Source organism: Cydia pomonella, chromosome 23, assembly GCF_033807575.1.
Source record: "Cydia pomonella isolate Wapato2018A chromosome 23, ilCydPomo1, whole genome shotgun sequence".
Taxonomy (NCBI): Eukaryota; Metazoa; Arthropoda; class Insecta; order Lepidoptera; family Tortricidae; genus Cydia; species Cydia pomonella.
In genome coordinates this window covers 12,082,878-12,110,789 of record NC_084725.1, presented here as the reverse complement: position 1 = coordinate 12,110,789, position 27,912 = coordinate 12,082,878, and the positions used below count along the sequence as shown (strand labels likewise).

Genomic DNA, 27,912 nt, shown 5'->3' with positions numbered 1-27,912 from the left:
TGTTAATTCGTTAGCAAGCTGAAAACACTCCAGAGTACACGAAATTAATAATGCAGCTAAAATTAACTTAAGATTTCTGTTTTGTTTGAAAATTAATAACGAACTCCTTGCATTCTTGTGAAATTGCTGAACTTGCAGAGTTAAATTTATTTATTCGCTCATTTACTTTTATATTGTAGCATAGTCGTTTCCTAACAAAAAAATCGCACTTTTTCGCTTGCCATAAGGACGCTTTGACAGGTTATTCGTATAAAGATACAGGCAAATCTCGTCCTTATGGTAAGCGACGAAGTGGGACCTTTGACTAGTTTGACTACATTTCGGCACAAATAGCCCTGGGACTAGAGGTACCTGCAATAATATGTTATTCTTCGAAGGCCGCAAAGCTCTACAAGTTAAGATCGTGTCAGATGTTTTTGCGGCCTTCGTTATGTAACATATTATTGCAGGTGAGTGTACCCATTTAATAAACCAGTAATCTGTTCAAACCTATGGATAACTGATATCTTAATACCACGAATTAGTCATTTTAAGGAAAACTGCATTTATACAAATACTTTTTTAAAAATTCTCCACACTGATAACATTATAGTATAAGTAGTCATAATTTAATTTTAATATTATTATTATAATTGATTACGTCTTGACATATGAAACCTTTTTAATGTTGTACATTATAGTCGGTGACATCGCTGCTCAATAAGACGTTGACGCATCGTTTGCGCAGCAAAATGTATGATATTGCTATACAATTTATTTTTAAGGTAAGAGCGTGCGACTTTCAATCCGGAGGTCGCGGGTTCAAACCCCGGCTCGTACCAATGATGTTTTCGGAACTTATGTACGAAATATCATTTGATATTTACCAGTCGCTTTTCGGTGAAGGAAAACATCGTGAGGAAACCGGACTAATCCCAATAAGGCCTAGTTTACCCTCTGGGTTGGAAGTTCAGATGGCAGTCGCATTTGTAAAAACTAGTGCCTACGCCAATTATGGGGATTAGTTGCCAAGCGGACCCCAGGCTCCCATGAGCCGTGGCAAAATGCCGGGACAACGCGAGGAAGAAGAATCAAATGCAAGGAATCGAATAGTCAACTAAAAAAATAGGTATTTAAATTTTGATAGTTTGAGGTCTTGTTTTTTTTTTCTGTTAGGTTTGAGATTAAGACTCAGAGAACTATACAAGCACACGGTCGGTTGTTAATTGCCGTCGTTTATTGGTTCACGCGATGCGATTTTTATAAAATTTTACATGTATCATCATCCCAACTATACTTAAATATTTCGCACTCGACCAGTTTCTTGTGTATCAACAAGATAAAAAAACTGGTTCAGTACAGTCGCCATCCGATGAATCGGAGTTGTTGAGGTCCTCAAAAACAACCACTGCGCACTCTTGCGCCACGACAATAAAGGCGTGTTCAGATATTTGTGAGCACCTTGGCCGCCCCGATATATCTGATGGCGACTGTACAAGCGGAATTCCTAACAAACACCATAATAAAGTAAACAACGGGCATGAGGTAACCACATGCGAAACCAGATACTAGAACTGTAAACAAACTCATCCTAATTTACCACGGAGTTCTTGACCGTGAAATCATAGTTTTCTGTTCATTTTAGAGTTTTTAAAGAAGAAAAGTAACAGGTTTTAAATTGATATACAATACAATTACTCTTTATTACAAACTGGATTCACGTGGCTTGGTATACATTAACAATTATAGAGTCATTTCTCAATTAAGCATGCATCTATGTTATAATTATAATATTTATACACAACAACTTATCCACCGACTACTCAAAACAATGCCCTTCTGTTGTAGGTACCACATGTATTCACAGATATACCGAATATCCAATCAAACGATTTGTTTGAAAAAAATATACATAAATCATATGCTAAAACGATTGCAGCGGTTGCAGCATGGTTCCATTTTTATCACTTGTCACTATTCCCGTCACTTTCGCGCTTACATATTTGTTAGAACGTGACAGGCATGGTGGCAAAGCCGACCATCTTAGCCCTACAGGAATGTAAAATATTCCACAGATAATATTTATACCCTATTGTTCAAGCATTCAACCATTTTATTTTGACACACTTTATTTTAACGACCTATCTTGCCTCACTAGACTACTACCCACTGCCCACTGGTAGAGACCCTGTCTATGAATCCGATGGTCCCTGGTTCAAATCCTGGTATTATGTTTGTGATGAGCACGAATATTTGTGGTGTTATCCCTAGTAAGAGCATTTATTCGTGTGATGAGCATGGATATTTGTTCCTGAGTCATGGATGTTTTCTATGTATTTAAGTATTTATAAATTATTATTTATTATTGTTTATTTAATACGATATATATAATAAATATGTATATATTATATATATCGTTGTCTAAGTACCCTCAACACAAGCCTTATTGAGCTTACCGTGGGTCTTAGTCAATGTGTGTAATAATGTCCTATAATATTTATATATTACGTACATCGTTGTGTAAATACCCGCAATACATTATTGAGCTTACTGTGGGATTTAGACAAATTGTGTAATAATGTCCTATATTTATTTACTTTTATTAAATTGACTTGTAATTTAAAGAACGAACTAACACGGTAAACTAGCCATAGCGTCCGCCATTTGTACATATATATTGTTTAAACATATAAATTGACATACTAGCATATATGCTGCATCTAAATAGTAACATTTATAACCCCGTTGTTCTTTCCATTAAAAATTAAGCCTATAAATTAATCGTATTATAAATAGACATATAATCGTTTTTATATTATTTTAACAATTACTTGGCAAATTAAATAAATCCTGTTTGCTACAAAATCAAATTGACTTTGTACACGCCCCAAGCAGATAGTTAACTCTAATTGAAGTAACTTAATAAAAAACGTTGTTAAACTAAAATTACTCTGCAGAAAAATACTGGACTTCTGAGAAATTTGCACACTTCTAAATTGACTAGTCTATGTGTACACAAATCCTAATTATCTATTAGTTTTGTTGTTTGCACTGACTGTATACAATAAATAATAGATTTTTCTTGTTAGTAAATAAATAAAATAAATTGTAAAGTTAACGATGACCGACAATTCTACGATATTAGGAGTAGTATAAGGATTCTGTGTATTATGTGCCATATCCAATATATCCATCAGGGCTAAGATGGTCGGCTCTTTATCATTTGTCACCATGTCTGTCACGTTCTAACAAGTATGTAAGCACGAAAGTGACGGGCATATTGACAAGTGATAAAAATGGAACCATACTGCCACCGCATATGCTTATAAGGAGACAAAAATAGTTATTTTACCTAATTTCCTGAATAGTAGGTGTAATAAGAATAAAACACTTTTTTATATCAAAAAGAGATGGCAGAGTCGATTTTGCCGGTTAAAAAATAGGTCAAGAATTGCGTAGTTTATGGGCAGTCAAAAATTAAAAAATTAAAAATATTGCAGTCTCGATTTCGGGACTGCAATGTTGCGTGCAAATCCCATTATTTGTCGAGTTCCAAATTTAAAATAAAAATGACATGGCCATATCAAATGAAGGCATAGGTCCATTAAATAGCCAAACGGATGACCTTCTTATTATTATTATAATGTTGGTACCGCGACTAGTTAATAGGTTGGCGTATTTTTTAATTTAAGAAAATAAAAAGGCGACAAAGCAAATCAACTCTTTTTAATTTTTTCTGTGAAAGTAAGAAACGTCTTTTTAACGTTTCTTTTGTAAAATATATCTATTATATTTATATGTCTTGCACCATTTTTGAGATAAGCACTATATTATATGACTTGGCTGGAAAGCTACTTGCTGGTTTCGGATTCAACTAAACGGAATCCCAAGATCGTCCGTTTAAAACGAACCCCCAGCCAGCAAGTAGCTACTTCCGAGCCTCGACAATAATGTACTATTAAACATTACATAAATAATAAAAATGGGTTGTTCTTGTTTTTCTCGTTCTTATTGAATTAGGTATTTACCTATATATTATATTTTTGGCATCAGTTTGGTAAAGGTAGTGGAAAAAAAAAACTAAATGCAGTAGCGCTGTTCTATAAGGAAAATACCATACATTATGTACAGATTAAAATGCCTACAGAAATCACTTCATTCCACAGAACACAACACAAAACGATAACAACATTTACGCACAAAAAAATACGAAAAACAACACTCATCATACTGCGAATCGACTAATACGGTTTTAAAACAACGATTGTTAGTGTGTTTTCAAAAGATGCTTTTAAAAATACAATTTTACGGGCAGCAATGTGTTAATCCCTTGATCCGCCTTTCAATAATGAATCATGGAAACCTTTTTGTTTGATAACAAAATCAATAATAGGGTTTACTGGAATACCCAACATAGACAAAAAACCCAGCAACAATGTTAAGATAACAAATATAACAATACATTTAAAGCCTATTAGACAATACCCAAAGTCTATTGAAGTAATTAAGTAGCAATAAAGGGAAACGTGTTATTAGAAGGCAAATCTGAGAAACAATTAGAGATATTAATACTGTTAAATACGTAGAGTCATTAGATAATGCTGGAGATAGTTATAAAAGAATAGGCGGATGCGTTCAGGTCATCATTTAGTTGTGTGCTTTCGAAGGAGAACCATGAAGTTCCTGGTAAGTTACACGTATATTTAACTGACCCAAGAAAGTACTTCCAGGTCTTCCCTTAAGTGCTTTTTGACGATTTTTCATAAAAACTTTTACATACTTACCGATTTATTATGAAACATCTATAATATTATGCTTCTATAAACGTTTTAGTCCATGCTTAGGCATTTGATTAGTTTTTTAAGGAGTTTTATTAAATAAATTGTTTAAGTTTTAAGTGTATTAAAGTATTGTTTTCTTGCCATCAAAACAAAATCAGTACAAGGTTTTAAATCATGTTTTATTTTGTAAACAACTAAACTAACTCTTTAAAGCTGATGTACCTCAGGGGTCTCTCCTGGGGTTCTATTCTCAATTTTCGTTGTTTATTTCAGCTGCTAACCGTCGCCTGCGCAGTGGCCGTCTCAGCCGTGCCCTTCGGTCCGATCCCGCCCTACGGCGGCGGCATGGGCATGGGCATGGGCATGCCCATAGGCGGCGGGCTGGGCATGGGTGGTGTCGGTGGCGGCCAGTACGGCGGTGGTCAGCAGTTTGCTGGCGGCAGCTCTGGGTTCGGAGGTGGTTCTTCGATGGGAGCTGGACAGCAAGGCTTCCAGCAAGGTGGACAACAGAGCAGCTTCCATCAGGTAAAAATATTTTACTATTGTTTGATTTATATTGGGTACCTGATACTTCTGGAAGCGATAATCTCAAGAATTTTATACAGCAACGATATATTGGTACACATCTCTCTGGTACAATTAATAAGCTAGGGAGTTATGGTACTAAGAAAAATCTTCAAATCAAAAATATGTACAAAATTTGTACACATGCCTCCAACAACAGCACATCCAATAGGCGCATCAGGGTGCAATTCCTTCGTCAGAAACGCACGAAATTTGATCCACAAAAGGTTTTTCTTTTAATCAAACTTATCGTTTCCAGGTAACATCAGCCCAGCAGTCATCTGGTGGAGCCTCAGCCGGTTCCTCCGGCTTCGGAGCCCAGCAGGGCGGCGGTGGCTTCAACAGCTTCGGACAAGGGGGATCCGGCTTCGGGGGAAGCGGCTTCGGCAGTTCGCTAGTCGGAAAGTAGATGATGATGATGATGGCTGAATTTCCAATGAAGATTTTCTCCCAAAAGATTTCAAGGATTTCGTTTAAGAGGATTTAAAGATATTTGATCGACTTGGCTTACTTGAAGAAAAAAAATCTATTAATATAGGAGAATCAAAATGCAGGAAGAATAAAGTTTGAAAAATGTTAAACATAACTTTCTAGAATAGTTCAAATGTAATTGTGAAATTGGATTGGAAATTCGCTTTATTTGTAAAAAAGACGCTGTTAGGGAACGAATCAATAAAGTATTATTTAAACATTTATACATTTTACTGAATTTCTATTATACCTAAACAAACATGTATTTATTCTAAGAACAAAAGTGGATGTAATATTTGCATAAGATAATTAACCAATTAATAATTTAACATTATTATACCGAAGGATAATAATATCAGATGTTAACTTCGTTATTCGTGGAACGTTAAAATATAACTCAGCTAGTAATACAATTATAATATTCAATATTACTAATAATTTGAAGCAATACGAAATGCGATACAGTCAATTCAACTATTGAATTATTTGAGTTAAAATAAACAGTTTTACAAGAGATTAGGTTCCAATCTAAAGAGGATTATTATTCGTTTTTGTAGATAATATTCGAAGGAGAATCAAAACCGAAATAAAAATGGACATTCTACAAAACACTAACGCGAGTCATTATTTGACTTCGTATTTTTTTCATGACTATTGCAATTTATATTATTGAAATAAGTAAATAAAAATTTAAATAGATCTAGAGATTGAACTTATCTAAAGATAAATCAACACTTTAATTTGCACCCTGAATGAAAGGAACACGCAACACAAAACAACATGCAAAATGGCGATTTGAGTTGCCAAGGTATGACTCGAAAGGAGTTTTTAAAAAGAAATGTATGTAATTAACTAATTATACACTTAAATTTAAAATGCAATAGCTTATTATTTTTTTTTATTTTATCCTACTTGTTTTGTGATTGTGGTTCTTTTAAGTTTTTTTTTATTCGCTTATGAAGCAATCTGTCAAGATTCGTTTTCAAATTAGGCACAAGTGGATCGAAAAATTAGGTTTACTCTTTCACTTCACTTAAAACTTGGGGTAATATATATTTCATTTTTGTAAAAACATCTTCCAGAAATAAACGAAACTTAAACAATACGTGAACATTTTAACAACTTCGTTACGAGTTCGGACTGTTTCAAGGCGAACTCTTTTCGTGAAATGAAAAAAAGTCCAATTTGTTTTGAGTGGAGGACTCTCCAAACTTACTGCTCCTTATCGCATAAGTACCTGGAAGAAAGAAGAGAAGTTTTATTAGAATTATGTCACAATTAAATGAAGAAAATATGATCCAGTTTTGGTATTATTGGCATAATTTAGATTTTGTTAATGGTCTCAATCAATTTTAATTTTTGGTGATCAAATGTCTCTGTGGAACCAATTACATACACAATTCAGAAATGAATCGGTCTATCATTTGTACTTGGCGCTCGAAACGTTTCTCACCACATAATACATATTTATTTATTTATATAACTGACATACAATTAATTTATTGTTAACAACGTAAGGGATCAAATGATACCAATATGTTCAGTTTCTAAGAAAAAGAAAAACTTTATATTTGGTGATTTCGAAGCCCTGTATTTTGTAATAATTTTTTCACATTCACATTTTTCCACTTTATTATATCAGATTGCTGATTTTCTACTGTCTTTACTATATTATATTATAAAATTCAACATGTGTCATCATCCTTATTTGCTAAATCTATTTACTTATACCCTGATAAACTAATTTTGTCAGTTTGAAAAGGCGCGAAATTCACAATGCGCGAAATCGTACGCGCCAACATTATTTAAAATTTGCTGCCTTTTTCTACTGACAAAGCTGACTTGCCAGGGTATAAGAAATAGGTGCCCATGTCTAAGTTTGTCACCGACAAGTTTGAACCGAACAATGCATGTGAATCATCAATCTTCAACTCCCAAGTATGGGCACAATGATGTCATGCGCAATATGCGCATGCGACTCTTGACCGGCTTTGCGTGGCCGATTTATTTTAAAACTCTTCGAAGGCAAATATGCGCACGACCCGTCTGATATTGTGATAGTAAGTGTAAGGCCTGAGTGGACGCTCGAGTTGGGCGTGCAGCGGGGGTGAGGCGTACGGCGTGCTTGTTAAACAAATGCAAACGTATTGGAGCGGCTTTAGTGCACGCTGCTCAAATAACTTGAGAGCCCTACGCCACGCTGCACGCCCCGCCGAACGCTCCGCTTCGAGCGTCCACTCATGCCTTGCAATATAAGCGGTTACGCTAATCCATATATACAGTCAAGTGCAAAAATATGTATCGAATAAATCGTCTCATAAATATACGTACTACGCTCTTATTACACTGGAATAAGATGCTATGGGACATATTTTTTAAATAGGTGTGTACACCCATATTTTTACACTTCACTGTACTACGGTAACCGCTCCTTTCTGAGATGCAGTCACATGAAACTAGTCGCCGCCATACAATTGATTATTACGCTCTGATTTTAAAACGACATTCAGAAATAACATGAAATTAGACATGGACATTTAAGTAACATGTAGGTGTCCTACTAGTTTTTTTAGATATTTATATGTTACGTAAATGTTCATGGCAATGTACAGTCAGCGTCAAATACTTCGTAGCAGTCAGAGTAGCCAAATAGTTCGGTACACCATATATTTAGTATGGTGTACCGAACTATTTGGCCACTATGACTGCTACGAAGTATTTGACGCTGACTGTACGATGAATTGTCGATATGATATGGCAGTTGTCAACGTGGTGAAACAGGAGCCAGAAGAGGCTGTTGTCATGTGATTTGACTCGTTTCCCACCGGCTTGCCTGAGATGAGATTTGAGCAGGTTACTCTACAAGTTTGGAATAGGGATATCACGAACGTATATTTCGTATATACGAATGCGAATATTCGGATCATTTTGCACGAAAATCGCATGCAAGTTCTTGAACGGTCTAAATTGGGCTTCAAGAACCATTTTTTTATTATTATAATAATATCCCAAGAGGATTATAATAGGGGATGAAATATGATCCCATTTTTACTGAAAACCCTTACCCGTCAAAACAAATTCCAACAAAAAATTACAACATTAACTAGGCGTACTCATTTAAAGTTTAATGTTTCACCTTCACCCGAATGCCGTAACAAATAATTTTCGATGTATTTGAAACCTTATAGCAAAGAGATAAGGTGTAGGAATAGAAACATGTGTTGTTAATAGGTATTCGGGCCGCGTATTTCCGTACACTAGATTATGTTTCGGGGAGCCATTGACCCTTTTACTCCTGAAGTTTTAATAGAGCACACTGCGACGTGTAAACGTTAGTAAATATTTATATTTACGCTCGATAACTAATAAAGGTGACATTCGGATGGCAGATGCTGCTGCTACTGTTGCGATATTAGGTACTGCTTTATTCTTTATTTAAACAGACACAAGTATAAGTTTACAGCTATGCCAAGTCACTTACACTGAATCAGAATTTTATTTATTAACATAGGTGTTTATAGGTGGTACGTTTAAATACATTTCGGTCACTATGATGTTTTATCCACAAATGCGGATTTACAAATTCAATATCATACCTAAAAAACTGTTATCATCATTGGCCACAGCATCTTTGCAGATGATAGTTGCAGCAAGTAAGGAGATATTTTGAGGACATGGCCACGGCCGGCCGACATTGCCGCATCGATCACAGATGTGTCATGACTCCTGGGTTGATCCAGTAGCTCTGCGAATTCGTTTTTGCGTGAGTTGATCCAACTAGAGCTTGTACTTTGCCATGCCTTCCCGCAGGTTACGACGCCAATCCGGTCTCAATCTATTGACTCATCTACGCCATGGGTCAGCATACTGGTCACTAAGATGGGCCAGCGTGTAGAGAGGGTAGTGGTGTCGAATGGCTTCTGGCGCGGCGGGATGGTGATGGGATGGCCACGGCCAGCGATGGTGCGTACGCATCTACATCTGGCCCATTCCATAGTGCGAGCCCTCAACTATCGCATGGCCATCTCGCTGGTCCAACGCTGGGCCATCGTGTAGAGGAGCCATATCATTATCAGTCTATACACTTTTCGACCTATCTCTTAGGAATAAAGTGGTGAAATGCATATATGTTCCTAGCGCTGACTCTACATTAAATTAAATATAACGTTACATAGGTAGAATTTTAATAAAATCTGGCCCCTTGTCTGCGTATATGTCTGCGTTGGACTGTAGCTGTGAGTTTATTTAGTTACTTGCTCGGTAATACGAGGGTGCGTTTGAACCGTGATAGATGACCATTGGGATATGCGAAAAGATTTCTGCAGCTATGTAATTGTCCGGGGTAAAGAAACGCATACTGAGGCGTAGAAGAGGGCGCTGTTATTGTCAATTTCCTTGCAGAATATTCAGTTAATTGTGTCGATGTTAGTACAAGAGCGTCTTACTTGAGTATAAAACTAGGAATTCCACTAGTCTAGAGCTAAACCACTCCTAGGCCTTCGGTTCCCTTTCACTTGTGTAATATTACTTGCACTTGCAGTGAACTCATGCATAAACCGCATTTAGGTATTGGTGACACTGCCGTTGCCGCCGTAAAGTTACGTTGTATATAATTAGCCGGCCGAGGTGCTCACAAATATCTGAACACGCACTCTAACGCGTTGACAATAGAGGCGTGTTCAGATATTTGTGAGCATCTTGGCCGCTCCGATATATCTGATGGCGACTGTACAACATACACACTATATCTCGATATACCTATTACTGTATACTGAAGACTTAGTTTTAGTATCTAGGCACATGATATTATCTAACTTATACCACACGACAAAGGCAAGTTGAATTATATCCTTCATGAAACCAATAACCCGTCTTGCGGTTCAAGGCCTGAATACATATTACATGTTCGCACTAGCTCGCTAATGACAAGCCTAATCCCTGCGGAATGTCGCTAGTTGAGAACAAGACGTCACTTACAGCATCGGGTATACGAGGCACGGCACACTGTACGCACGCCGCTCCGAAGTTTGAGCGAGACAACGCTGTGCGCGTATTATCGCGGCATCCCGCTCGCACGTCGTGCGAATGGGACGCAATGTTTTTATTTTATTTTTTTTATGTATAGATAGGCAGGCGTTTGACCACGATCTCACCTGATGGTAAGTGATGATGAGATCTACGGTGGAGCACGCTTACCTATGAGATACCTATTTATCCTAGCCTTGAAGAGACCTAGACTGTACTCATGCGGAAACACAGACTCGGGCCGGGCCTTCCACTCCTTGGCAGTTCGCATAAGAAATGTTGAAGCAAAACGCTTCGTATGTATTTGTGGAATACCTACCATGGAGCGATGCCAGAGTGCCGATTGTCTGGTAGTCCGATGGTGAAATGGGGACGGAGGAATAAGGTTGTGCAGTTCCACGGCACACTCTCCGAAATGTATCCTGTAAAAGATCGATGCCATGCCCCTACGAGAGATCAGTGCCCGATTTAAGAATTTCTTCACTCGTAAATCTGTGGAAAACGGCGAAATGCTATTTTGAAATACGAGCGATAGAAATTAGAAATCTAGTGGTATTAACTACTCGTTTTCAATTCTATTGAGAGATAATAGTATTAATATAATACGAAAATTACAAAATCAAGCGACCGAAATTCAAAAATTGCCTGTGCCGAGCATTCACACTGCCACATTCCGCATAGCCAACGTGCCAATCCTTAACACTAAGTAGCGAACGAAACGCAACTGTCACTGTCGCACTAATATGGAAGAGTTATAGAGAGAGATGACTACGATACGTTACGGATCCTTAACGATGAGCACGTTGGGCTACCCGGCCAGGCCCACTCATGCTCGCTGTATGTGTGCATTGAGCTTAAACTAATTTGGACGACAAGATAGAACCCAACAGTGAAGTAGGAAACCCAGAATCAGTTACACGTAAAACGTTTTCACATTATCCGATCCGACAACGGATGTCGAATTACCTGAAATGCAGCTGCAGCAGCAAGTCCTTTTTTGAGTTATAATTTTCAGCTGAACAGTGAAAAATTAATTTTAATTTCAATAAATATAGAAAGGGGCTCTTTTATATTTCACTTCTTTGTGATCGTATCCGATGTGTGAAAACCACGTTATGAGTTATGATATAGGTACAATTCATAGTTAGTACAGTCGGTTCCCTAACATAAGTATCCACTTTTCTATGCAGCTAGTATGACTACTTGTTTACTTAAGTTGGGGCACCGACCATACATACATAATTAGTAATATAAATTATACATTGGTAGTACAGTAGAGCTAATCGATTCAACTACATTAATATTTGATCGGATGGAGCCAGGTAGAAATGTCAACGACGCGCGCTACTGAAATAGACCTCTCAGACTGCCTGGTGCACAGGGTGAAGCTTTTTATTGTTACTTAAGGCGCTCTTATAGTCAGATTTTAGGTTTTTGAGGGGGTGAAGCAGACGAAGTGGTAAAGCAGGTAGGCGGGCGCCCCGCGCGCCGCGCTCGCAGCAAGTCTACGTCCTTATTCTGACGCCATCCGTATTCTGGTTTGTTAGTTCTGGGATCTTTTCCGGAAATTTATATTGATTATGATTTAAACTTAATGAATTTAAAAATTGATAATTATATATAATACTAGAGTATACCGCGGCAAATTGAGAACCTAGTAAAATGATACCAAATCGTTTTGTGTCGAAATAATATTACTTACTAATTCAGACAAAAGTTACAACTGTCTGCTTTAAATCATATATAGATACCTATTCAAAACTTAGTTGACCTTAAAAATGCAATAGAAGTCAATTTCGGGCAAGTAGTGAAAAAAGGAAGAATACTAGCAAAGCTAAGTAATTTGTGGAAGTGAACGTAAAAAGGTAGCATGTTTTTGCTGGTATTGAGATAACTGAAAACATAAGCATAAGGTATGCACAAGCATATGTAGCTCCAAAAAGTAGATAAATTATGCTTTCTTCTCAAAAAAGAACCATGACTCTAACTGTAACGACTATTTCTATATTATTTTTTGAATTGACGACAATGAAGACGATTATAAATTTTAAATGCAAAAGTCGAGAAAACTGCTATTATTATTTATTATTTAAAGTTTATAATGGCATAAATGCACTTATACTACTACTACTACTTCGAAGTTATATAGTAATGAGTATAATTGACTGACTTTAATTAATGTCTAATAAAGAATCAGTCTGTTGTCAGTCTACTCTGTCTGTAATCAAAAATTACAAGTATATTTGACCCACTGAGGTTTCAGATGAAGTTGAAAATCTGCATACATATGGAAGTAGGGTGACAATGAAATATTATGGTACCATCGAGCTGATCTGATGCATGAGAGAGGAGGTGGCCATAGGAACTCTGTGTTAAAATATCGCAACCAAATTGCGTTTAAGGTTGTTAGAATTGTCTCAATGAGTATTATTTTCCTTTGGAAAGAAGTACAGTTAAGACCTGTTCCGTAAAGTTAATTAACATACAAAACTTTCCGATGAACAAAATTATTTTATCGTCAACTATGTTATTTATCCCTTCAAGTGGTGGCCCACCACTCACGGGTCGATGCGATAGCCAGAAAGCTGTCGGCCAACAGAGGATGGTTAGTGAGGTGTTGCCATATTTAGTGGCAAAATTAAAGGCTTTGAAGTATATTTACGCTCTTCTAGCGCCCAAAAGTAGCTAGCAAGTTAGACAAGGAAAACATACATACACACGCTTGTTAACACTTGGTTGCTAAGGACCGTTCATCCGGGATCGAACGCCTAGGTCGAGTTCTGTCTTGATTTTTAAAGAGGTTATTTTGTAAATACACGGTACCCTCGAGGAAACGGAAAGATTTTAACAGTATATTCCGGATCGTATTTAGAGGCAAAAATGTCATATAAACTTTTTTAATTCGCCTAGTTTCAGAGTTAATACCAATTTAAAAAAATATTTTTCGTTGTGTTTTAGTGCATAACGCCTTTTTGATGGCTATGTCGCCAGTCGCCACTTTGGGACCTAGTCTAGACTACCTTCTTGACAGATATCAAAGTCACAAGGTACCATTTGAATAGACTAATTTTTACGAAAAAAAATGTACCAATTTATATTAATCCATAAATTTTCCAAGAACATGATCTTAGTATGTTTAAAAACATACAAAAAGTAAAAAAAAAAAACAATTTTTTTTTGCGGAATTGACTTAAACTTGTACATGAAATTCTTCTTATGACCTCAGGAATACGTGGTTAAAAAAAATCCGTTTCCTCACGGGCACTTTTTATGACTTAACCTTTGAATTTTAAGCCCTACGTAGAAAATTAATTAACAATTACCTCCAATCATAGCTTTGTTTTGTGGTGGTAGTCATTTTTAATAAGGAAACTGGAAAACTGTCACTGTTGCTAGGTTTGATTAGGTAGGTGCATGTGGCGAAATGCATAAACATTACAATAATTTAACAACAACAAGGACAACTTCAACAGAAGGACATGATGTCACGATCCTCAGCATTGAGGGACCAAGAAGAAGAAGACAATAATTTAATTGTTCTAATCGAATAGCGTATTTAGTGCTTATTATTTAATATTGGCGAGAGGTACAAATATATACGAACTTCCGAACCGAGTACTTGCAAAATTTTGAATGGAATTTGAAGGGTAAATATCACTCCTGCTCACCTTACAAAATAAAATAGTTGATAAATGTTGTAAATAAAGTCTTAAGTGTATACCATATGAAAGTTAATAAACCAGAAATACCAAACAAATTCAACACTTATAACATAAACTATTACAGCCATTTGAGCACTTCCACAAAAACGTGAAATGGTACCTTTCACTAAGCACTATTTAAATCCAGTATATCTCCTGCATCCTGTATGTGTTAAAAATGAAGCTGTTCCAATATAATGACTTATATAAATTAAACAAGCGGATTAATTTTATTTGTTTACGTTTAAAAATAGGTATTCAATTTGATTATTACTGTAATAGCCATTTAAAATATTATTTTACCTAAATTGATAATTAAAAGTAGGTACCCCTCACGAAATAAGTACTACTGAATTTTATACTTAGCAGTGTTTTTTAAAATGTACATGTATTTTACCTTCCTCGTATTAAAAATGAAAAGTAGAGTGTTTAACTCGGGTGCAAGGCACCATTTCATCATTTGGTTAATCGTGGCTGTATGCCGGACAGGTGCGTGTGTAAAACTTGTCAAAAAAGATAATATGACGGATGGATGTCTGAAATGTCACCGTATTTAAGAATCAATTAGCTTAAAAATTAGTTTTTTCTTCGTAAGAGTGATGAAAACATTGTGTATATAACATATTTGTGTATTTATAGTGTGATTATCCATTTTATGTACCGTCCGCTAAACTAGCACAGGTCCGACGCTGACAGTGGTCACGGGCGTACTGGCGTACTGACGGTATTGCCGCGCAGGGTAACGTTTAGTAGACAAAATGTTGAATTCATAATTATGAATGAAAAATTTAACGCATCGATAAACTGACAAGCAAAATGTTAGAGTTACTTAAAAGCTATTGAATGAAGTAAATTTCATATTGATATTCATCATAGTACTTCTAAAATATCGAAATAAATACAGTTTTAAGCATATTTTCAAAGCAAAAATCTATCGAGAAAAAGATGAGCCATCGTGTTTCTGACAAGCATACGGCTAGTTCAAAGACTGAAGTTATACATACTAGGAAATAATCGATGAAATCCTTGTACAAGCCTGTAAATATCGATTTAAAAATAGCGCATTTTACTATACACCGCGCCTTAAAGAAAAGTGCAATTTAAAAAATGTACAAGTACTACTTACTATAATCTAAGTATATTAAGTCGACAAAGATAGCGTTGTTCAAAATATTCCCATTTTGGCCGGATGAAGCTTAACTGGCAGGTAACTGAATTAGGGCTGATTTCTTATTGTGAATGTGTGTACGAAATGTAATTTACGGAAATATACATTCATTGGTATAAAAGTACAACAGAGCTAATCGATTCAACTATACGTACATTCATATTTAATCGCACGGAGCCGGACAGACATGTCATCGCGCGCGCGACTAAAATAGACCACCCAGAGTGCCTCGATTTCTAGTAAAACGATTTTAAAAATGGCTAATATAACTCTTATTTTCTTTAATAATTAAAATACCTATGTAAATTTATAATTTTTTTTTTGGATGGCTAAAATAAATAAACTTAGACGAATTGGAAAGTTATCATCCAAATTTTACAGAAAACCAACTAAAATAGATGCTTCGATTTCTTTTGGTGGAAAATTAATAAATAACGCAAGCAGATGACTTATTTGCACCAGATTTATTCGCGAACTGACATATTGTGTTTACAATTTACAAACAAATATAAATTAAATAATTTAAAAATGGAATAGAAAAGGACCCTATAAACTAACACAGACAATCATATGTAGGATATCAAAAACGGATATCAAGCTTGACAAAGTATGGAGAATAAATCTACACTAATGTTTCATTCAACAAACAAAGCTACCTTCAGGCAGAAAGTAGTATAATTGAGTTATCTAGCAGATTGATTCAAGGAATTTGCATTTTAATATCACCCAGCTGGCTAACATCGATATTGGCTGAATATTGTCTGGCGTGCGCCTTGTTAAACATATTATTCCACCCGATTTCATATTATTATTGGTGCCTGAAATCAACATATTTTTAATGAAATTAGAATCTACTTTTAAATCTATTTTTATTTTGTTTTAAAGTTTTATGCTACCAAGAGTCACTAAGAACACTTTTGCTATTGTTAATAAGAAATCCTCTTGTTTGGAACGCTGTCATTTTTGAATTTTCATTATCAAACGAGATCCTAACGGCTCTCTTTATCCTTAAAATTGTATCCACAAGAGCTGCAAAATAATTAAATGCAAATGTTGAGGTGTTTCCTCATGTTGAATTTTAAGTGATCATTTGGTATGATAAATATTAATTTGGACTTGATTTCTAATGTTTTGGAGAGAGTTAGAATTTTCCTCGCATTAGTGAAAAATGTTGTGTTTCACTACCTTTACCACACACCCCTACACACCTAACATGTCGCACATTGTGCTGTCCCGCACACCCCACTGGCTCCACATACAACCAGCGCCGTTGTCCACGCTAGTCGTGCCAGCTGCTTTGCTGAGTGGAGACCATTTCGGCTTCACATCTTTGTTTCTACTGTTTTGTTTATCTTTGCCCTGTAATTGCTATATGTGTTATTTGATTTGAAGTGTTGTCTGAATAAATGATTTCTATTCTATTCTTTACTCGGTAGCAATAACCTCGTGCCTTGAACCCTCGCAACCTTCAAGATTCCACTTTTCGAACCACCCAAGGTTCAATTTTGGAATCTATCGCTTGCTCGGGTATCAATATTAACACAAGGGGTTTGAAAATAACTTTTCCCTTTCGCAATATAAATAACTATAAAATTAAACCCAAATCACAATAAGTATACCTACATACGTGTGACTCCGTACATAAACAACATGCTTATAACTTTTCGCACAATTTACGAACAAGACAGTGCCATCTAGCGTCTCCTGGGCTTACCAAACCTCATACGTATTGCCATCTCAAGCTGAACTCGAAAACCGTTTTAACTGTACGGGGCCAGAGTTCACGATTAAACTGGTCTAATATTTGTGAGAAATAATAATAACTCCCTTGAATATTTCATCAGGACGCTAATACGACTTAATGACAGTAATATGCCACCGGGTTATTATTGCGTACGCGAAATGCGTAGTTTCTGGTAAAATTTATCCTTATCACGTATAGCTCACTCACAGTAGTCACAGTGCATCTCACTCTAACCAATATATCTGCAGACTATTGATAGATGATAATTTCTCCGAAACTATTCATTTTCGCTAAACATACATGGGGGTCATATTTTAATTGAGGCCTAAATTCCTTTCTGGGTCGAAAGTTCAGATGGCAGTCGCTTTCGTAAAAACTAGTGCCAGTGCCAATTCATGGGATTAATTGTCAATTGAACTCCAGGCATTACGCCTTGATATCTAGAAGAAGCAATAGAAGTTAAACGTGGGTGATATGATGAACATCCTAAAATACGAAAACCCAAAGGACTTGTGGGTCAAAATTATTTTCCTTGTTTTGTTTTTATCCCCAAAAAATGTGACGGATTGTAGCTTTTTGTATGAGATGATTACGTAAATTATAATCTGCAGCTAGAAAGACATGCAATAACACTCGTATTTTTATTTAATTGATATAATTAATACGAGGGCTGATCCAAAAGTTGTTAGTTGCTGAGCAGAGCCGGACTCATGCGATAAAAAAAATATTTATACTATTGTGAGGGATATTTCAATGCTACTTATGGCCATCAATTTTTTTTTTAATTAATGCAAATAGTTTTTTTATTATATATTTTTAACTGAAAGCTGTTGTATGGAGTTACGAATTGCTTAGAAAAAACGGCATTTATGGGCACATTAAATGAATTTCGTATTGAAATCTTTGAAAATCGAACTTAAATTTACCCGGGTCTAATTATTATCTTCCTTCTGCTATTTCCAATGTATAAATCGATAAATGATCTTATATGCATATATGCATTTTTTTAATATCAGAATTTTTTACTTTTAATGAAAGGACTCATTGTTGACACCTATTAAATCATAATAATATTTACTCAATCTAAACGATTTATACGTAAAAGAACGGCCGAGATTCGTCATTAGTAGCACCTAAAAAACTTTTTTTTAAACACCCATTAAGTTTACATCAACACATACGTCATTACGCTAAACTGAAAAGCATGAGCGTAGGCGAAAACTCCGGAACACCCTCGGGGCTTATATTTAGGTAAACAACCATTAATGTTACAGCGACAAAATATTACGTAACTTAATATAATAATAGAAATAGAAACATTTTCATATTCGGAAAGTCACAAACATGTACGAGCCACACTCCTCCTAGCATCGGTTCCCTCATCACTGAGGGTCGTGGCCACTTCTAGGGAACAGCTTCTCTTTGACAATTTGCCTCCACCTCTTTCTGTCTTTTGCCACGACGCACAAAAGTCAGAGGAAAAAAAAATTTAGGGTGCTTCACGAATATGCAGAATTCATTCTATATACGTTCTACTGCTGGGCACAAACCTCTAACATGAGAGGAATTGAGCTACATATAGTCCCCACGCTACCACAAAGCGAGTTCTTTCTCATTTAGGATGACTGTAAATATAGTAGCTTAGCATCCTGGCAAAATATTTGTTTTACTCAGGGTAAAGAGTAATAGGTCGGGATTACGTCCTGCCGACTCTAATTTCCTTGTTAAAAAAAGCAAAGCGAGTTGGGATTATAGGAAATGTATACAGGTTTTACTTCAGTAAAAAGCTAATGGAAATTACATATCAAATTCCGCACCTACAAAGAACCCGAAAGACTCATTGGCGCGAGCCAGGATTCAAACACGCGGCCTCTAGATCGGAAGTAGGACACCATGCAGCCACCACCGCCAATAATAAGTAGGTACATATTTTGATATGCATAAGAAATTATTTATATACATACAAGGTATATCTAATCGGATCATACACAGAATAAATAAATAAATAAATATTATAGGACATTATTACACAAATTAACTAATTCCCACAGTAAGCTCAATAAGGCTTGTGTTGAGGGTACTTAGACAACGATATATATATAATATATAAATATTTATAAATACATAGAAAACACCCATGACTCAGGAACAAATATCCACGCTCATCACACGAATAAATGCCCTTACCAGGATTTGAACCCGGAACCATCGGCTTCGTAGGCGGGGTCACTACCCACTAGGCCAAACTGGTCGTCTAATAAGAGTATAGTATTCATTTTCGTGTTTTCTGTAAAAACTACGTTGGGATTGGTGTTGGACGATTTGACCGCCAAATACTGATTTAGGCTCCAGGTCCCGTAACATTCGAGTACGTAAGGGATTTTTTTATTCATCTGTCGTAATTACATCCCAAATTCGTATCTACTTCTTCCTCGCGTTGTCCCGGCATTTTGCCACGGCTCATGGGAGTCTGGTCCGCTTGACAACCTAATCCCAAGATTTGGCGTAGGCTAGACTAGTTTTTTACGAAAGCGACTGCCATCTGACCTCCCAACCCATAGGGTAAACTAGGCCTTGTTGGGATTAGTCCGGTTTCCTCACGATGTTTTCCTTTACCGCAAAGCGACCCATTCTACAATAATTATTACCACGTAACTCACGTCTGTACGTACTAGCGTACCTTGTCACAGTAACAAACAACACGAAAGTCGCTAGAGACCTCATACTATTGTCACTGAGACAAGGTCAAAATGGATCACAAATTAAATCTTTTGACTGTACCTACGTATAAAGTTAAAAATCCTTAACGTAGTTTGTTAAGAGGCTGTCAACACCCAATGTCCTTGAAATTGATGTTACTTGAACAGTTTTTTAAGAAAGACTATTTGTTTTAGTCAAGTAAGAAAAATATATGTTCATATTAATTATATTTCAAAGACCGTGGTCGTACTCGATACACGATTGAACGAAATCGGCTCGATAGAAAATAATTGCAAAGATTGGTCTTAAAATCCCAATTAAACGGTTTTATATCTTTATTGTTTTGACTTATGGGTCTGCAATTAAAATCACAATTTCAAAACATTTATATCTAAACCTTGGTCGAGTTAAATATTACACTAATAATCCACTTTTTTTTATTTAAATATTTTTCTTATTATTCCCTTGCCCAGGCCCAGTAACATGCGACAGTGCTATCTCATTTACTCCGATACAAATAGACAGTGTGCGCGCTTTAGGTATTGACAGCGTCTTAACGTAGTTTGCTAAAGTCATCTAAACATCCATCACCATAAGTCATAATCTCATGATGTCACCGCCACCGACATTATGTCATCATATATGTTGTTTTAGTCGATTTGGAACTACTTGTAGTTAGCGTGTGAACGTTGACACGAAGATAAATGGATATAATGACATTATGGAATAGGCGTTATTGCACACCGCAATCAAAGAAAACATTACACACTAAAAATAGTTGGTTAAAGGTGGAGAGTGAAAACAGGCGGTCTTATCGCAAAAAAATATTCTTTAAATATCTTTGAAAATGCTAGGAAAGTGATTTTTGGCTTGAAATATCAGTATTAAATTAGCAGTATTAAAGTAACTTCAGGTAAGGGAGACTCAAAATCTAAATCGAGGATAAGGTAATTGCTAGTAGTTTAATTTTTTTTTTCTACGTCGGTGGCAAACAAGCATACGGCCCGCCTGATGGTAAGCAGTCTCCGTAGCCTATGTACGCCTGCAACTCCAGAGGAGTTACATGCGCGTTGCCGAACCTAAACCCGCCCCCCCTAGTTGAGCTCTAATGACACACATCACGACCATCATTTCAACATTTCGATTGAACATCTTTCGGATGAAAGAAGCGCCTGGCCTCCGTTAGCTCATTGGGTGGACGACATTCGGAAGATTGCGGGTTTCTGGATTTTAGTTCAGTACCGTGACAAGTGACGTACGGTCACGAATTTTATTGCTGACCCATCTACGGTTCAAGCTAATTTGGCTGTCGGTACTAACGCTATGACTAATCCAATGTAAATTGCACCCTAAATGGCTCAACAATTAGAGTCTGTAACAATACCTACTCGAAGATAGGCCTATTGCTCAAAAGGTTTACATTTATGAGTCATGTAATATAAATAATCTTTACAGTACATATGGTGCTATTTTTCCGCACTAGTGCGTAAATTAGCATATTACGTTACTGTGTCGAACATTTAAAGGACCATATGTACTGTAAAACGTTGTACGATACATGTGCGAATAGGTAATTCGCAACTCGTGTCGATTTAAAACACTCCCTTCGGTAGTGTTTTAATTTATCGCCACTCGTTTTGAATTTCCTATTTTTCGCACTTGTATCGTAATGTACTATTAACACATACCTTAATAAAAGAAATCTATACAGAAGGATAACGGCAATACAAGTAGAGGTAGCAACTGTAAACAACTGGCGGTCTTATGGCTGAGCGATCGCTTCCAGACAACATTTAGGTAACGGAAATAAACGGTCTTATGAGATGGTAAACATGTCCAGTATATAGGGCCGCCGTATCGATAGGTCGAAGTTAATTTCCCTGGAGACCCCGTATCCGGTTCACGATAATTCGATGATACGTTTCGCTAAATACTTAATATATAATATATTATCAAAGGTCGTTTCGGACATATACAGTATATTTTAAGAACGTAATAGTATTTTTTCTACTCCTCTAGTGTTATCTGTCATTTATACATTCATGAACACTAATATAAGACCATAAATAAGAGATTTGAAGAAAATTCTATATTATCCATCCCTCATAACAGCACTTATGCTTTAAAATCGCTAAAACGATACTGCGATTAATGGCTACCAACCTAACAAAGTCAAAATGAATACAGCTTTCAAACTAAGTGCATTGCTGCCAACTAACAAAAACAATATTTTTAACTCATCACAGTTTAGTGAACGTCTATTAAAAACAAAGTTCACCACAGACAGTGTTGTTCATTTTGACGTATCCCGCGCTTATGTTTTATTTAAATTAATTTTGCATTTTTTTTTTTAAGTTTTAAGTAGTAGAAAAAGTATTGCATACGCCTGCGGCTCCAGCTCACATTGATGAAAATCGATCCAGCAGTTTGAAGAGTATCAGCTCTTTTCCAAAATAATGTAAGACATTTTTGGCATAATGCGTAGGGGCTATTGAAAATTTTAATTTAATACTTATCTTTCATACGTACTAGTATATGACATATTTCAGTTCATCCATTTTAATATCCCTAACAGCAACAGTAAATTTACTTTCACATCAAAACAGACAGAATCCCAACCCGACTGCAACCACAACATCGATCATAATCAGAATCGCATCTATGCAGATGCGCCGCACCGCACCGGCGCGGTTTTCCCGGTAATCCCGGAAAATTCCGGAATATAACCGGAAAATTCCAGCTCGAACTGGTTTCCACCGCATAGCGGTGAGCGGGAACGAACTAGTTAAATTTACTGATAATTTTATGGAAATAATAGCTTCTTCCAGAGATTTAGCTAGCGTAGAAATCTATAGTGAATATGTATGGGTGCAGTGGGTTCGGCCAGCTGAGTTTTTGAAAAATTGTAGCGATTTTTGAGATCGTAATACGGTTGCCAAAAATATGAATAGCAATCTTGAGGCCTTCATCTAGTAACTTCATCGATTTGAAACCTGAATTAACAACTTTCGCTCGATATAACAAAATCACGAACATAAGTACGAACCATTAAAAATATTTAGCTCATTTGCACAAAAGCTATTAACATAAAAATTACTTCTAAAAATGCGTACCTAATGTTATTCTTGATCCAACTCATCGATTACCGTTTTTGTTAAGAATTCAATTAGAAGGATATCCACGATCCCGGATACGCACGGCCGTCCGCTCAGTGCTCAGCAACCTTACTTGTTTTTGCTCTATTTCGTTTGTTTTATAAGCTGTAGGCGCTGGAGCTATATGAACTAGTTACATAAATATACCTCATGTCTTTATATGTGCAAAATTTCATTACAAACCAACGCGTACTTTTAAAATAAGAACGAAACTCTGTTTGCATGCGAATGTGATATTCGGCCGAGCTTGCTACGTATCCAATTTAAATGGGGATGAAAAAATCAGGGGATGAATTCCAGGATAAAAAGTATCAGGTATAAACTATAATCTGTAAAGCAAGTAGCCGTTAATGCCTGTTTTTGTAACAAACATCTAGTCATGCAAAATACTACGAGAATGCCATTTTGCGGTTGAAACCCTTAAAAAATCATTAAAGAGAATAATCTTCACGTTGCGTTTGGCACATTTTCGTACTTGCATTTTATATATGTTATACCTACGTAATTAATAAGTTTTTGGTAAAAAAATATGGTACAATATTTTATCGCTGACTGTACTTATCTTTCTACAGGCAACTAATACTCATCGAGACAATTATAAAAACCCCAAAAAAATTACGTTGCCTTGTTTTATCAGAGTTCCCATGGGCATGGCCACCTGTCTATAAGCTCTTATGACTCAGACTCATCCAATTAACTAAACCACTTATATTTATAACTGAATTAAAGTTGCTTTAAATACATGCCTCCGATACCTACAGTCCTACACTCAACAGTAATGAGAACTGGTCCCATTGCATATAGACTTCCATATAAAGATACCAGTTTTAATAGCGCTTGAGTGTAAAATCGAACGACCATTCCAACGGTCCGCCATTGCAATTTGAATATTGCAACTAAATTATTCATTTGCAACACAAAACCTCGGTTTGCTACGATATGAAGCTGTTAATTAGGATTGGCGCTTCAATAATACACTCTAGAACACACTCATCTAATACACTTTTTCATCAAGACGCTAAAATGCATGTTGTGTCCAGCCCAATATCATTTTAGCTTGGCCGCTTTCCGAGCTACATCAACGATTTGTGTCTTGGAGCGCAGCGTGGTGTTCCGGACTCGATCCACCAATTTGACACCTAATATGCTACGCTCCATGGCTCGTTGGCAAACCGCGAGTTTGGACTTCTGAGCTTTAGTCAAAGACCAAGTCTGTGCACCATAGGTTAGAACTGGGAGTATGCACATGTACATGAGCTTCCGTTTGAGAGATATCGGAAGATTACCTTTCATCAGGTGTTTCATGGACCAATAGCTCTTTCAGGCGTTTTCAATCCGTCTTTCGACCTCTTTTACCTGACGCGCCTGGAAGAAGACTAATTGGCCCAAATAAGTGTACTCATGGACATGGACATATGTAAATAAAAGTAAAATTTAAAAACACTTACAAAACAATACTAACCTAGGGTGCCACCAGTAGCGGGTCAGGGCCCAAGCTGCCGGTGGTCAGGGCCGCGTAGAGAGGAACCGCCGGACTATCCGCACCGAGTCCAAGATCACCGCCTTCTGCAATTGAGCCTTAATCCAACCACTTAGCGAGAGTCTCTCAAGGTGCTGGTCGAGACTCTTCGCTATGAGACCGTTCGCTGAATTATTATTGTGACTGGATACGAAGTGGTTGGTATACTTGGTACCTCAGATCTACAACGACGCTTATGGTGCTCCCACGTTGGCTGTTATAGAATATTATATAACATCGTGTGACAGGGACATTATGATAGTATTGATAGTGTTTTATTATATTGTGTTGTGACAGGTCACATGATGTTATATAAAATTTTATAACAGACAATGTGGGCGTAATGACGCTAAAGATAATTGAAGTGTGCAAAACGGGATGCCATCATGTATATGAACATTACATGAATGTACATTTTTATACCGTATGTTGTATGGATACACGTCCAGATTTAGGTCGAACATGGTAGAATTGGTAGATTAAAATATTAGGCAACCGGCCAACTGCCCATTAGAGTGTAATCCTCATTTGCGGATTATCGCAAATAGAGCCTAAATGGCAACATATCTATCATTAAAGTGTCTAAGATTAGTAGGTATGGCATAAAAACCAACCCTTACCATAAAAAAAAAAAAAAAAAAAAAAACATTTTGAATTCACGCGCGCATGAAAAATAAAACATCGCAGCAATTGGCACCGGCAGGCGCATTCTGCTAAAATTGAAAATTTGTTTAATAAAAAAGTTACGCCAACAGACTGTTTCGTTTTTGGCAAATTAGTTGACTTTGGTTTTCAAAGGAATTCCGGTAGAAATTGTGTTGTGTACCTGAAACAAAAAAAAGATATCATTAGGCATTGTTTTGTAAAAAAACATAACTTACCTACTTAGTTGTAATATATTATTGGGTTTGGTGTTATTTTTTTTTTTGTTTTAGACTCTATAGTAACTTTAAAGCTGATTCATACATGAAACTAAGAATGTTTCTGATAAAATGTTGTCACTTAATAATATAGTCATCCACATATTAAGTCACAGCAATGGCAGGGACAGATGCCAAATGTGACAGTACGTGTTGAATAGATATGAATATTTATAATGAAAAAGCGTGACAAAGAGGGAGGGTGTCCAAAAATTTAAATTTTGTGCGATGTAATAAATGGATGACCCCTAATAATGTTATATTAGCCAGCAACGTTCATTAAATAACAAAGCTTTAGTCATACAGATTTTCACCCTGTATATTAAACTGCATCTTTGAAAACACAAATTGCCCTAGACGCGGAAGTTCAGAAAAGTATTTATATCGCAGTTAGCGAGACAAATACAAAAGGAGCGGGCTGATGGGCGTAATTAATAAAATTAGACAAATTGGGCACATTTGCGAGGGTCGCTCTGACGTCAAATTAACTTGTTTTTTTGCTGGAAATTAAATACGATACTGAATTAAAGTGCGGCCAACAGGCACGTAAAGTTTCGTACAATTACCTCTAGTAAGTACGGGCTTAGGTATACAGTGTGTCCCTAGCCATTGGACAAAGCCGAAATGTACATATGTATTAGGGTATTTAAACCCAGTGTACAAAGTATCATAACAACCGGTGTAGCGGTTTCGAAGAAATTAACAAATTACCATTTTTTACTTTGGAGCTGCCTGTATGTGTTAGTAGCTCCTAAGGTAATATCCTCAAAGAATAGTATGGAACCTTCTTCGACCTTTTTGATTATCTTTTTTTATTTATGACACTAATAAGCTTCTGACTTTTGATAAATGTCATCATTATCAAATATTTCGAACAAATTGTCAAAAACACTGCCAAAGATTAACACAGTGTGTTTCTTTTTGTTGTCGATTATTGCAAATAACTTTTGTTCGATTTTTTTATCTTTTGTTCTAATTAAAAAAAAATAACGTCAGAGCATTCCTGAGAAGTAACCCTACATGGGATTTCAGGGTTTGTCCAATGGCTAAGGTCACCTGTATAAGACCGGGATATGAAAAAGTCTGGGGATTAAAATTTAAAATCAAGCGTTTCGTTACGTTATGTTTCGTGCGCAACTTGTCTTGCGCATTCCCTAGCAACGGCTGCATGGCAACACTGTATTTATTAAATGTCAACAAAGAACTAAATTAAATTTTATAACGTATTTTATTTTATAATCGTTGGTAAGGAGTCAAACTCCAGTCGTGCGTAGGAGCCGACACACACGAGCTCAACGAGGGGGGTGGGGTTAGGGTCGGCAACGCGCATGTAACTCCTCTGGAGTTGCAGGTGTACATAGGCTACGGAGACTGCTTACCATCAGGCAGGCCGTATGCTTGTTTGCCACCGACCGAAAAAAAAAAACACACACACTTTTTTTAAGTTTAGCAGAATGGTGCGTTATCCGTTTTGCAATTTCGATGAAAACAACTTTAAAACCCGCTAATATGAATAATATTTTGATAAGTATATAATGAATAATTGAAATTAGTAAACTTACGGCAATATACTAAGGAATCGTGGGCGAAACGACCGTTATTTTTCTTATTTAAAAATGAACGAGGAAAAAGTGGTGGTAAACTTGAGATGCCGTAAAATTGGGTAATTTAAGATCAGGATAATATTGTCCACGACCGCGTTTATAGTACATTATGCAATGGGGGGGGGGGGGGGGGGGGGCAAGGTCTTCAGATGCACGCTAGCCGCAGGCGGGAGATTACCCCAAGCTACCCCATGTTGAAATATGATTGTCAAGTATCTCAGAGAAACCACCAGATGACCATTAAAAATGTTAATTGCGGAATTCCGGTATTTTGGTTCAATATCGGATTTCAAAACCGGTATTGAGCATCTTCCGATATGGGATGCCCTGTTATTGAAGGTTCCTATAACGACAGCAACGCGGTTTATCAAGAAAATTTACAATAAAATCTCTCGTGTCAACGCTGCAATAATCGCTTGTCGAATGTAATTATGTATTTTAATTTAAGGCAAGTTAATTATAACATGTAATTTTTTTCTTAAATATTTGCCCGCCGAGTTTCTTGCCGGTTAGGGAATGCAAAAACCGGAGGTTTTTCAAAACCGGTTTTTTCTTCGGTTTTACCACAAAAAAAACCGAAA

At 36.5% G+C, this 27,912-nt stretch overlaps 2 protein-coding genes across 2 annotated transcripts in view; one reads left to right on the top strand and one right to left on the bottom strand.

The window, feature by feature from the left end:
* Positions 1 to 27,912, bottom strand: part of LOC133530647 (calsyntenin-1) — a 340,667-nt gene that overhangs the window by 234,694 nt on the left and 78,061 nt on the right. The gene's annotated exons all lie outside the window — the stretch shown is intronic.
* Positions 4,504 to 6,017, top strand: LOC133530714 (acanthoscurrin-1-like). The gene is made up of 3 exons (XM_061868738.1): positions 4,504 to 4,665; positions 5,034 to 5,285; positions 5,584 to 6,017. Exons 1-3 carry the CDS (start codon positions 4,609 to 4,611, stop codon positions 5,731 to 5,733), a joined length of 459 nt encoding a protein of 152 aa, XP_061724722.1. The 5' UTR covers positions 4,504 to 4,608; the 3' UTR covers positions 5,734 to 6,017.